Source organism: Pristiophorus japonicus, chromosome 1, assembly GCF_044704955.1.
Source record: "Pristiophorus japonicus isolate sPriJap1 chromosome 1, sPriJap1.hap1, whole genome shotgun sequence".
Lineage (NCBI taxonomy): Eukaryota > Metazoa > Chordata > Chondrichthyes > Pristiophoridae > Pristiophorus > Pristiophorus japonicus.
The window spans coordinates 249,439,339-249,452,137 of record NC_091977.1 but is presented as its reverse complement, the minus strand read 5'-3'; the positions used below and the strand labels follow the sequence as shown (position 1 = coordinate 249,452,137).

Here is a 12,799-nt window from a genome sequence, read left to right as displayed (position 1 = left end):
CATCCGGAGGCGGTAACCTTCCGGGCCCGAGTCAGTTAACGTCCGAGGTGAAAGTCCCGCCCCCAGCATGGAATTGCCCTTTGCGCCCCTCAAATGAGGCGTAGCTCTGATGCATCACAACGCCCCTCCCCTTCGCTGCTGCAAACTCTGCACGGCCCTTTAGTGGTCACCACGCGGCCACCAGGGACAATCTCGACTGAACCAGTGGCCCAGCACGCAAAGAGGAGTGTCAGGCTGCATGAGGGCAGCCCGGTCGAGATGAGTTGAGACAAAAAGAAATGGCGGTCCGGGGTGTACACGGCCTCCCCTTTAAGGAGCACCATCAGCCCACGCCAGCCTCGCCTCCCGTGGGATGCAAATGGGTCGATATGGGACGGTGAGGGGTCGGCACGCACGGCGATGATGTCATAGCTGGCCGTGAGTTGGCCCGGGGTGCAAATCGTGGGGTGCGGCGCAAACTCCAAATCTCCCCCAAGATCTCGGGGGGGCAATTTAGCACCAGGCAGCACCGCCGCCCGCTCCCAGGAGCAACGGCAATTGTGCACCGTTACCGCCTACCAGCGGCGCAAAATAGGGACAATTTCGTCCCCTAAGAGTTTTAATGGGTTAGCGGAGCAAAAAGATCTAAGTGTACAGATTCATAAATCATTAAAATACCAGCACAGGTTAACAAGGCTGTAAAAATGCAAATAAAACACTGGGGTTTATTTCTACAGGAATAGAATTTAAAAGAGGAGAAGTTATGTTACACTTGTATAGAATCTTGGTTAAACCACATTTATGTACTGCGCATAGTTCTGGGCTTCATGTTCCAAAAAGGGCATAGGGATACTGGAGATTTACATGGGTGATACCAGAGCTGAGAGGTTATAAATATTAGGAGAGAGTGTACAGGCTGGGACACCTTTCTCTAGAAAAGAGAAGGCTGAGATGTGACCCGACAGGGCTCTTTAAAATTATGAAAGGGTTTGATCGGGTAAATGTAGAGAAAATATTTCCGCTTCTGTGGGATTCCAGAACTGAGGTCATAACTAATAGATCCAATAAGTAATTCAGGAGAAACGTCTTTAGCCAGAGAGTGATTAGAATGTGGAACTTGCTACCACATGGAGTAGTTGAGGCAATTTGCATAGATGCATTTAAGGGGAAGTTAGTTAAATATATGAGGGAGAAAGGAATAGAAGGATATGCTGATACGGTTTGATGAACTTGGGTGAGAGGAGGCTCGTGTGGAGCATAAACAACGGCATAGAACAGTTGGGCTGAATGGCCTGTTTCTGTGCTGTAAATTCTATGTAATTCTATCTAAAACATATTCAGCATTTTAACTTACTGTCATGTTGCAGCTTCCTGTAATCACAAATCTAAGGAACCCCTGCCTGAAGCACAGACACTGGGAATTAATGGAACACACCATTGGCGCTAAATTGATTGATGCACATGAACCTGTAACTCTGGCTCGACTAATAGAACGTAACATTTTTGAACACGCTGAGGAAATTCAGAATGTGTCAGGCCAGGCTTCTGGTGAAGCTGCTTTGGAGACAATTTTGAAAAAGGTGAGATTTGTCTGTTAAACTGCATTACATTTAATAACTGCATTACAGTTAGTAAATGGAGGCCACTGGATTCACCCAGTGCATCATAGCTAGTAACCTAGCCAAGGTTTATTTCTCAATTAAGTCATGACACACCATTATTGTCAGAAATTACTGGGTTTCCATCTCGATAGATATATTGCATTTTTTTTTTTTTAAAACAGTACTGTTTTTTTCCGTCAAGTCATTTCAGAAGTAACAGGCTATCAGTTTTGTAATGTGAGACCTCATAAGATGTTATGTTATTTTAGAATAATTACATTTTCATATAATTCATTATCATTTATGTGTTTGCCACTGCTGAGACTGAGGGGGCTAAATTGAATAGCCCCTGAAAATGGGCATGGGGATAACGATGCGTGATTAACCAGCGTCCGTTGATTGCAATGCAGGAAGCAAGCCAACTTTGTGCTGCTTGCTCATTATAATCTATGTGTTCAGCCAGCACACTAACCATGCTGTTCATTGGCTGGACGAATCAGCAGGGGCCCAATAAATGAGTGGCAAGCATCACTTAAAGCTAGCATGCACTACTTAAAGCTAGCCTGCAGCACTTAAAGGGGAATTGCATTGTGGCTGAAGCAGGTTCTGGGAGTCGTAGCTGAAGAGATTCTGACCTGGGAAAGAGTGAGAAATGGCACAACAGAAGAGAGAGCGGGCTCCAAGGTTTTTGAACACTGCACTGGAGTTCTTAGTGGAGGAGGTGGAAAGGGGGATAGATGTCCTGTATCCACAGGAGGGGAAGGAGGACCTCCAGACATGGTCAAATGCAGTCGGAACAGATAGCCGTGGAGGTCAGTGCCTGGAGTCAAACCCTGACGACCTGGATGTAGTAGCGCAAGAAGTCGAATGACCTCACATAAGTGATCAAGGTCAGTGAATGCATCTTCTAATGCCATATCCTACCAACTGCACCAATAACCTCAGCCACTGCTCAAATCACCACACCCATCACTATCTACCAACAATTTCTATCAATCAGGACTCGTACCTAACATTTGTATGCTTCACCTCACCCTCAGCACTGTTGCAAGCCCCACACTCACATCTCATAGGTTGCACACCCTGCCAACTATTCAACCATAACAGCCACATCAGCCAAGCAGCACGTTCCCAATGGAGTGAAGGAAAAGGAAGAGAGTAGTGAAAATAAGTGTTGGTCCCTTACAGGCTGAGACAGGAGAAATTATAATGCGGAATAAGGAAAATGCAGAGATGTTAAACAAGTATTTTGTATCTGTCTTCAGAGTCAAAGACACAAAAAACATACCAGAAATAGTGGGGAGCCAAGGGTTTAATGAGAGTGAGGAATTCAAAGTTATTAATGTTGGTAAAGAAAAAGTACTGGAGAAATTAATGGGACTGACAGCCGACAAATCCCCTGGACTCGATGACCTATATCCTAGGGTTGTAAAAGAGGTTGGTGCAGAGATAGTGGATGCATTTGTTGTGATCTTCCAAAATCTCCGTGGATCAGAGGTTGGAAATATAACCCCGCTATTCAAGAAAGGAGGGCGAAAGAAAACTTAACAACAGGCCAGTTAGCCTGACATCAGTCGTAGGGAAAATATTGGAATCCATTATTAAGGAAGTGGTAACAGGGCAGTTAGAACATCATAATATGATAAGGCAGAATCAACATGGTTTTATGAAAGGGAAATCATGTTTGAGAAATCTAAGTTTTTTTTGGATGTAACTAGCAGGGTAGATGAAAGAGGAACCAGTGAATGTAGTATATTTGGATTTTCAAAAGGCATTCGATAAGGTGCCACACAAATGGTTGTTGCAGAAGATAAGGGTTCATGGAGTAGGGGGTAATATATTAGCATGGATAGAGAATTGGTTAAAGGACAGAAAACAGAGTAGGAATAAACAGGTCATTTTCAGGTTGACAGGCTGTTACTAGTGGGGTGCCACAAGGATCGGTGCGGGGACCTCAGCCATTTACAATCTATATTAATGGCTTTGATGAAGGGACCGAGGCCATGAAATTTGGTTCCATCGTGCCGGTAGTTTTGGCTGCTTTTGAAGAAAAAATGGCATCCACTTCACCTCTGCCCACTTCCACAGCGGTCCGCGCTGAACGGCATCTTGGTGAGGGTGACAGTGCAGGTGGTATGTGCATGTGCCAGCAGTATGGAGAGTAGGCAGATCATGACATTAGTTAGTGTGTAATGCTGATTTGAGGTGCGACCTGCCATTTTCAACCTTGTTGCTCTATTCAACGCCCTCCCATAAACACACACAGTTGAATGTGCGTTCAGCTGCACAAGGGAACCCCATCAGTGCTACTTATAGGATAGTTTAAGCGCAACTTGCTGGTTAGTTGCAGAGTTTGTAGCAGTGTTCGGTTGCTGAAAGAGATTTATAAAGTTATTAAAATGTGCAGGAAGTGCTGCTGGACTTTGGGAAGGTGTTGGCTGCTACTGGAAGGTCTCTGAGTACACCACTTGCTCCCAGTCATGGGTGCTCTAGTTGCAGTCTCCCTCGCACTGCATCATAACAGGAAGATGGAGCAGAGCCCACATAGAAAACAAGCTGCTTACAGGGAGAGGAGGAGGAGGGCTCTCGGCAGGAGGCCTTCCCCATCTCGGGTTTTCAGGGAGCACTTCTCCTATCTGCATCTAAGCCAGAAGCAGTGTGTTCGGCGGCTCCGCTCTACACCTGGCTGATGGCTCCCCTCCGCAACCCCACCTCTCATATAATGAGAGCCATGCTGACATGATGAACGTCATTGAGCAGGCCATCAGGGTGCTCAAACAACAGTTCCGCTTCCTTGACCACTCGGGAGGAGCCCTCCAGTACTCGCCAGAGCGGGTGTCCCAATTCCTGGTGGTCTGCTGCATCCTCCACAATTTGGCCATCATGAAGGTACAGCCCTTGCCACCACAGGTTCCAGGAACACCTCAGGAGGAGGATGAAGGGAGGAGGCAGCCTGCACATCCATGTTCCAGATGGGTTGTCCATGCGCACATCATCAGACTCCTTGTTTGCTGGACTGCTGTGTCACCCAGTAAGTCCATTTCATCACTGGTAACCACAACCATGATGGCAGCATTCTGAGCTTGTGTGGCAGCAAGCTGAGACTGCATGAGAGCAGTCTGAGCTTGCATGACAAAAATCTGAGCAGGATTCAGACATTGGGTCACTTCTGCTTTTGCTGCATCATGGTTGGGTTCACAAGTGCACTAATGGACTTGCCCATCACTTCCATGCTGGAAATCATGGGCTCCGTGGTCTGCGCAAAACCCTGTGCAAAGTTGGTGCTAGAAATCTCCATGCACATTGACAGTGACAACATGCTCTCTGGCAAGCCTGCCAATGCACCAAGCATTTCTGTAGGCCGCCCCATCAAAGTCCTTATCTGAGTCCTCTGCAGCAGAACTCGTGAGCGACCTCACTCTTCGGGAAGCAGGCACCTGCGCTACCCTTTCCCCTGGCCTGGCTGTCGTCCACTCGTGCCCGGTGACTCACCACTGCAGATCCCGTCTCTATACTACCCTCAAGTACACGTAGTGCCAGTTTCTGAACAAATGTGAGATCAAGTGACTGTGTCTCTTCGTTTTCATATCTCTCCTCTTGCTCTTCCTGCACCTGGAGTACTGGGTACAGTTTTGATCTCTGTCCCTAAGGAGGGATATGCTTGCCTTTAGAGGGGATACAACAAAAGTTCACTAGATTGATTCCTGGGATGACTGGATTGTCCTATGAGTAGAGATTAAGTAGAATGGACCTATACTCTCTGGAGTTTAGAAGAATGAGAGTTGATCTCATTGAAACATCTAAGATTCTGAGTGGGCTTGACAAGGTGGATACTGAGAGGTTCTTTCCCTTGGCTGGAGAGTCTAAAACCAGGGGGCACAGTCTCAGGATAAAGAGTTGGCCATTTAGGACTAAGATGAGGAGAAATTTCATCACTGAGAGGGTTGTGAATCTTTGGAATTCTCTAGCCGAGAGGGCTGAGGATATTGAATCATTGAATATATTCATGGTTGAAATAGCTAGATTTTTGGACTCCAGGGGAATCATGGGATATGGAGATCGGGCAGAAGAGGTTGAAGATCACATGATCTTACTGAATGGTGGAGCAGGTCTGAGGGGCCATATGGCCTACTCCTGCTCCTATTTCTTATATTCTTCTGAGTTGGTTTAATATTTGCCCTTAACTGAATCATTACCTAGATGATTACCATTTCAAAGTGTATACTTTTTTTTGATGTGGTGTCTGTAGTGTAATTTTATTATTTTAGTTCATACTGTTTTATAAATGTTTAATTTTTAGGTGGAAGATGGATGGAAACTTACTGAGTTTACTGTGCTTGCTCACCGTGATGCCAAAGATATTTTCATTCTTGGTGGAACTGACGAAATCCAGGTAGAGATGATTATCCAGTGAATTGGATCAATAAATCGTCCCATTTGTTTCAACTTCAGAGCCAAGTTAACATCAGTTGCTCCTGGCGTTCATTTCCTTTGCTGCTGCTTCCCACTGGTGAGGGAGGTGTTGCCTGGAGGGCTTTTTGCTGCCTGAAGGGCAGAATATATCCTTCCTCCTGTCCATTGCTTGCATCAGGGCTCCAAGGCAGCATCAGAGAACCTTGTTTTCCTCTCAGTGCTTGCTGCACCTGTATCTTTCCTTCCAAGAGTTTCCTTCCTTCTGTCAGAGTGCACCTCCCTTTTAAGAGGTGCTGGCTGTCTTCAATTGGTGTCAGAGGGACCTAATAGACAGCCCACAAAACAGGTGTGGAATCAATAAATAGCGTGGGTAGTGCTGACTGCATGCCTGCAGAATGATCATGAGCTGTCAGCATGAATATTACGTGTTGCCTGGGACAATGTGAACAGGCGCGTATAGTGTTCACCTGGTTACATGTTTGAGAAACTGAGGACAAACTTGGTTTTCACTACTCAGTGGTGCTGTATGTGATTGTCAGTGATCTAATGCGCTGCTTCACGACAGCACTTGAGAAGATTTAAAAAAATGTTCTCAGGCATATGAATCCCAATATCCAATGCTGTTGGAACGGAACACAATTGATTGGAAAGTGCAGTATCCAAATAGATATGATTGACCAGAGCTATTGTAGGTTGCATTAAAAAAAAGGTTCAAGTCTCACTCCAGAGATTTGAGCATATACTCTAGGCTGGTACTTTAGTGCAGCACTGAGGGAATGCTGCACTTTTGGAGGTGTTGTCTTTCTGATGACATATTAATCTGAGGCCCTGTCTGCCCTCTTGGGTGGACGTAAAAGATCTCATGGCATTATGCAAAGAAGAGCAGGAAAGTTCTCCTGATGTCCTGACCAGCATTTAAACCTCAACCAACATTATTGCAACATGTATATCAACCAAAGCTGATAAGGGCTCTAATCCGAGTAAGGCTACGTCCCCTTTAAGTGCGTCCTCTTTAAGGACAATTGCACTTTGAGTGGGAGGAGACTGCAAAATTGTATAATGGGTGATAGTGTACGGGCTGCCGATTCTCTATCATACAAAGTCACAAGTACCCCAGGGAGTCAAGACCAAGTGTAGTCTTCAAGGGAAGCAGATTAGAGGATGAAGATAATTGGATCAGGACAAGCCGATATAACTCGGTCCCCATTTCAAAGTCGTACATTCTGCCTTTATTCTTATATTTGATTTGATACTGTTATTTAGTTAAATAGCAAAGATTATGGCAATGTGTAAAAGAAACAAAGAAAGAAAGACTTGGATTTATATAGTGCCTTTCACGAACACTGGACGTCTCAAAGCGCTTTAAAGCCAATTAAGTACTTTTGGAGTGCAGTCACTGTTGTATTGTGGGAAGCAAAGAAGTAGGGTTGGGTCGAGGGTAGGAGTTCCTCTCCAGTACAGGCTGAGGAGCACAGACAAGTGTTTCATTCTCTGAATACTGGCCTGACATCCAGCTGGGCACTCGCATCCAATGGAAGCAGTTTGCCCCCCAACCTCCGCCCCATTGTAGCCCCAGCAAGCAGGATATGAGAACTCTGGGGGCAGAAATTGAGTAACAGCTGCGAGGGGGGAGTTAAGAGACCTATATTTGGGTTACCGCCCCCGAGACCAAGTGGAGCGCAAAATATTGCACTCCACTTGCTCAGTGGGGCAGGAGCGGGGCAGAAAGACTCCATAAAGGTCGCATTGCTACACGTAGATAGGGCCGTTACCCTTCTTAAAGGGAAGGGCCAAGCTGCAGAGAGTGTGGGCGGGAAACAGAGCCATCCCTCGACCACCAGGGCATGGGGCGCCGTGGCAGCAGCCCAGCACACAAGCGGAGTGCCGGGCTGCAAGATCGCAGCAATGGCAAAGAAGGCCGTGACTGGTAAAAGTCGGCCATGTGTTTTTTTTTACATTCTCCACCTCCCCTTTAATTATCGTCCCGCAAGTGGCCTATCACCTGAGGCAGCTTCAGAGAATGCTACCGCATTTTCGCTCCAGGGCAAAAAAAGGTCGCTGCGCATGGTGGAGTGGGGCGCTTCCATTTACCACCGCCGCTAAACTCCTGTGGAATTTCATGGGAGTCGGTAGCGGCGCCACGCCCGGGTGAAAAGTCGTTTGTGCCCCGCGCTCTGAATTTCTCCCCCCTGGTCGCTGAATACTTAATTGACATCCAGTTGGGTACTCGCATCCGATGAGGTTGGACCACTCATCGCACCTCGCCGGCCTCCCTGGTAGGGGGTTGTCAGTCGGTTTAAAGACCTGTCCAGATAAAAAGAGTTTTTATTATGGAAAAATCCAGACCATGATCTGTTGACTGCAAAACAGTCGAAGAAATGGTTTGTCTCGTGGTGCTAGGCACGTAAGTGAAGAAGAAGACAGGTTGAAGAGTCGGGAGATGCAGAACTGAGGTGTAATAGCACACTGCCATTGGTAGGTTGCGTAGGGGAACATTACAAGTTTACTTGGATAGTTTCCAATATTAATGTGGACCTAGGAGTTTGTCATAGAAAATTACACACACCAGATAGTGAGGTTTTACATCCAAGAAGTGCATGCAGATGTAAGATTTTGAATGTAATAGATATGTGCATTTCGCTCAATAACTAAGTTCAGGAAGGAGTACATGAAGAAACTGCAATTGTGCATACTATTTAAAATATATATACTGTTCTATATCAAGTTTTCCTAGGCCACACTTCATTTCCCACCCAATAGAGTGGACGAGCAGTCTGCTCCCAGGCTTCTGTTGAAGACGATCTTTTTTAGTTCACGGAGCGTTTTATCCAATTCACCTGCATATTTTCCTTCGCTCCCCATTAGGCAGCACCTGAACTCTGATTGATAGCTTGCCCACTTTGAGTTCTTGCCAGTATGCTAGACACCTTCCAGATGATGTCTTCTTACAGAACCATCAACACTATTGTGTGATTCGCATGTTTGTTAACGTTTATTTCACAACATTTGCCACAACTGCAAATGGACAAAAAATGGCACGTCTAAATTCTTTCAGTTAACCTAATTTGGGACTTGCTAAAAATATCGCACAATTGTATATTTTCTTCTTGCACATCTTACTGGGCTCAATTTTCCCGGATCATTTGCGGCATTTTTTTGGCACTGCCGATTTTTCTGATGTAATTATTTAATTCAAAGTTTCCCCCTGGAATCTGCACCGACATAACTGCTTTAGTTACGATTTTTCTACATTAGGTTTTTTTGACGTCATGTCTGCGCCAGTTTTCAGCATTTTTCGCAGTTTGCCCAAAATTTTTTATCTAGGGCGCATCTGGCCACTCCCGAAAAACCTTCTGGTGCGTTAACAGAAAGCAGCGCATATTGAAAAATCAGCGATGAAAGACACCATTGTTTTTCATCTAAATTTTTGGAGCGAGTCTCTAACACTTGAAATATCCATAATAAAGTTCAACTTATTTTACCTTCCAATGGAGTACATGGAAGTTTCTTCGATTTCTGAAGTTTTCATTTTTTTTTTATTCACATGCCAACACCGAATGTCTTCAAGCAGGGCTGGAAGGGTGTCGTAGCGTCGTCCGTTAGAATCGGCCCCGCGCCCGGACACAGGGGCTCGGGATTCAACTGGAAAACAAGCCGGGAGGTGGGGGGTGAGGGGTGGGGAGAGGTGGCGATCGAAAGGCTTCTGCACTGAGCCCGGGGAGGGAGGTGGTGATTGGAAGGCTGCTGCACTAGGCGCAAGACTGCAATGAGTTGGGAGGGGAGGGGGAGAAGGGGAGAAGTCACAAGACTGCAATGAATTTGGGGGGGGGCAGTGGTGGTGGGGGGAAAAGGAAAAGTCACAAGACGGGTGTGGTCCATCCACACAGACCTTGGGGAGAGAGAACAAATAACCTGTCCTGCCTGCTGTGTTAGTAATGGAAGAAATAATGAAAATGATTAAGATTTAATGTAAAATATATTTTATTCAAAATTTTAGCAAACAATTCTTTGTACTGAACTTACCTTTAATAACATTATTCTTGTATCAAACTTTAAAGTTTTCAATTACGGTCACTTACAAACTTTAAGATCACTTACTAACTTTTAAACTTGTAAATATACATAACTTACAAAAATCTTTTAATTTGAGAACAATAGTTACAACAGTAACAATAATAATAACAACAACAGCAGCAGCAAAGAAAGGCTGCACCCATCTCTCCTCCATCTTATTGTAAGACCACCCGCCGCGCTTGTTCTTGGTGACTCCACCACCCCTGCCTGTAAGCGGTGGCGCAGTGTTTCTGGGGTTGGTATCAAGCGTATTCTTTCTAAGATCTCAGGAAGTGCACATCTGCTGAGGGCATGGGGGGGGCGGCAGGCGGCAATGTGGAGGTCCCGGCTTGGGGCTCTTCAGAGGCTGGTGTGGCAGTTGATTCTGTCAATGGGCGTGGGGTCTGGGCGTGTTCCCTTATTGCAACAGCTAACGCCAACATGCCGTCCGTCATGCGCACTGACAGTATCTCAACAACCTGCAACATTCCCTCCCTCATGTTGAGCAAAACTGTCTCAACTACCTGTGACTTTCCCTCCCTCATGTTCGGTGATAGTGTTTGCACCAACTCTGACATTCCCTCCCTGATGTTCACTGACAGCGCATCACCTACCTGTGACAGTCCCTCCCTCATCGTCACTGGCATCGTTCCCATTTCTCATGATATTGCTGTTACTTCCCCCGACAGTCCCGCTACCTCATCACCCACCCCACTGATGGTGTCCAGAAGTGATCGCGTAAGCTCAATGCTCTCCCCACTCATTGCCATCATCTGAACCACATCTGTTAGATCCTGCACCTCAGGAGAGCGCAGTTGAGCTCTCCTTCCCCTCCTCCCCACGGGTGTGCCTCGCTGCACCACACCACTGGGACCCACAATCTCGGAAGGTGGGGCCCTGGGTGTGCCTCACTGCACCACACCACTGGAACCCACAGCCTCGGAAGGTGGGGCCCTGGGTGTGCCTCACTGCACCACACCACTGGAACCCACAGCCTCGGAAGGTGGGGCCCTGGGTGTGCCTCGCTGCACCCCACCACTGGGACCCACAGCCTCGGACGTTAGGAAACCATGAAATGTCCCACCAACACTCAAACCACTAGTCACTGAAGGGGCTGGCAACTCAGTGGGCAGCACCTGCACCAAAGTCAGTAAAACAGTGAGGGCTTCATCCATCTCCATCCCCTCCCCCCTCGCCCCCATCCTCTTTGTCTGTGGGTTCTCCTCTTCAGGCTCATCCTCGTCTGAATCTTCTGCATCTTCATGGTTGACCTCAAGTTCGCAAAATATAACAGAACACAGACAAATGGTTAGCAGCAGAGGAGGGGGCAGGGTGGGTGACATGAGTAGGCTCACACAGTGCAGGCAGCAGGCTGATTTGAAGGACCATGATGAATGATAGCACATTGCATCAATCGAAGCGTAACTGACGGAGACATTCCCAGGAACCAAAGCATGGCTAGCCCGCGCAGTACTTAACATTTAGTAAAGCTAGACTCTGGAATTTGCAGGACTTACCCTCTCCCTCGAGTGTGGGCCCAGCTTGTGCAGTGGTGGTTGCTATTCACCAGGCAGGACCCATCAAAGCAGCGACCCTCTCTTCCAAGGGTGCAGATTTGCCGGGCCTCCTCCTATTCGATTTCTTTCCCATTTATTATGTGCCACCTTCCTCTGCAAAGATGAAAATACAACTTTTTATAGTGTGTCTTTCTGCTGGGTGGGACATATACAGTTGGTCACATTTACAATTGCAATTCCATTGAATAAATGAAAATATTAATTGTACTAACTACTTGACCAAGGTTCTGCCACTTTTTTACGCTGGCCTCCAGATTTCGTGGTGGTCACCATTGCGCAGTAATCTTTTGCAACTTGGTTTCAGCGTTTCTTCATTTCTTTGGGTGGAACTTTTATGTGACCTCTGCTGGTGTCCAACTCCTGCCATGTGATCTCAATCACAGTAACTAGTGCCTCCACTTCATCCTGTAAGAAATTCTTGGTCCTTGCACCGCGTTGCATCTTGTACTGCTGCAGATCCGATTTTTTTCAATGCTCTCACTCAGCACTCCTCACACATCTGGCTCTTTAAAAATGGCCGATTGCCAACCCGGAGCTGTTCTGTGCATGTGCATCCATTGAAATAACGTCAAAACGTCAGTGTTTTTTGTCGCGCATGCGCAGAAGGTACGGCATTGTTTTTTCGGTGCAGACAGCAGGCTCCAGCCCCCGAGGCGACTGGACACGCTGCGCGGCACCAAATTTGATTTATACATCGGGGAAACTTTGACAAAATATTTCTGCCGCACTTCTGGCCTAAAAAAACGGGCATAACTGGCAATAAGCCAGAAAACGACTTGGGCAAAATTGAGCCCAATGTCTTGCTGTCTACAGGAAATACATATCAGCATGTTTGTATATTGTGCTGAAAATTCCTGTCTCGCCGGATCCGTACAAAGTGCGTCCAGACCCAGCAAGGCTCACAAAAGTCGGTTTTCATGACGTGATGCACATGCACCGAAAACCGGCTTTTCCAATCTGTCAAAATTTTTCTTGACAGATCCTGCACATCCCCGCAGGAAGGATATCCGCACAGGAGAGATTGGGCTATTTGCCCATCACTTACCCAGCGAATGTCCTTCAAAATTTTACGCCTGGTAAAAGCAGGTGTATGGCTTACTTTTGCCAGCGTAAAAGTTTTAAAACATATAAAAAATTAAATTCAATCATACATTTTTATGTTTAAAAAAAACCCTG

The 12,799-nt window shown here is 46.4% G+C and overlaps 1 protein-coding gene across 2 annotated transcripts in view; it reads left to right on the top strand.

Moving 5' to 3' along the window:
- Positions 1-12,799, top strand: part of dnah6 (dynein, axonemal, heavy chain 6) — a 669,683-nt gene that overhangs the window by 141,507 nt on the left and 515,377 nt on the right. For both annotated transcript variants that reach the window (XM_070888374.1, XM_070888373.1), the window contains exons 18-19: positions 1,347-1,559; positions 5,881-5,973. In XM_070888374.1, the coding sequence (XP_070744475.1) occupies positions 1,347-1,559; positions 5,881-5,973 (306 nt within the window). The remainder of the gene's footprint in view (positions 1-1,346; positions 1,560-5,880; positions 5,974-12,799) is intronic.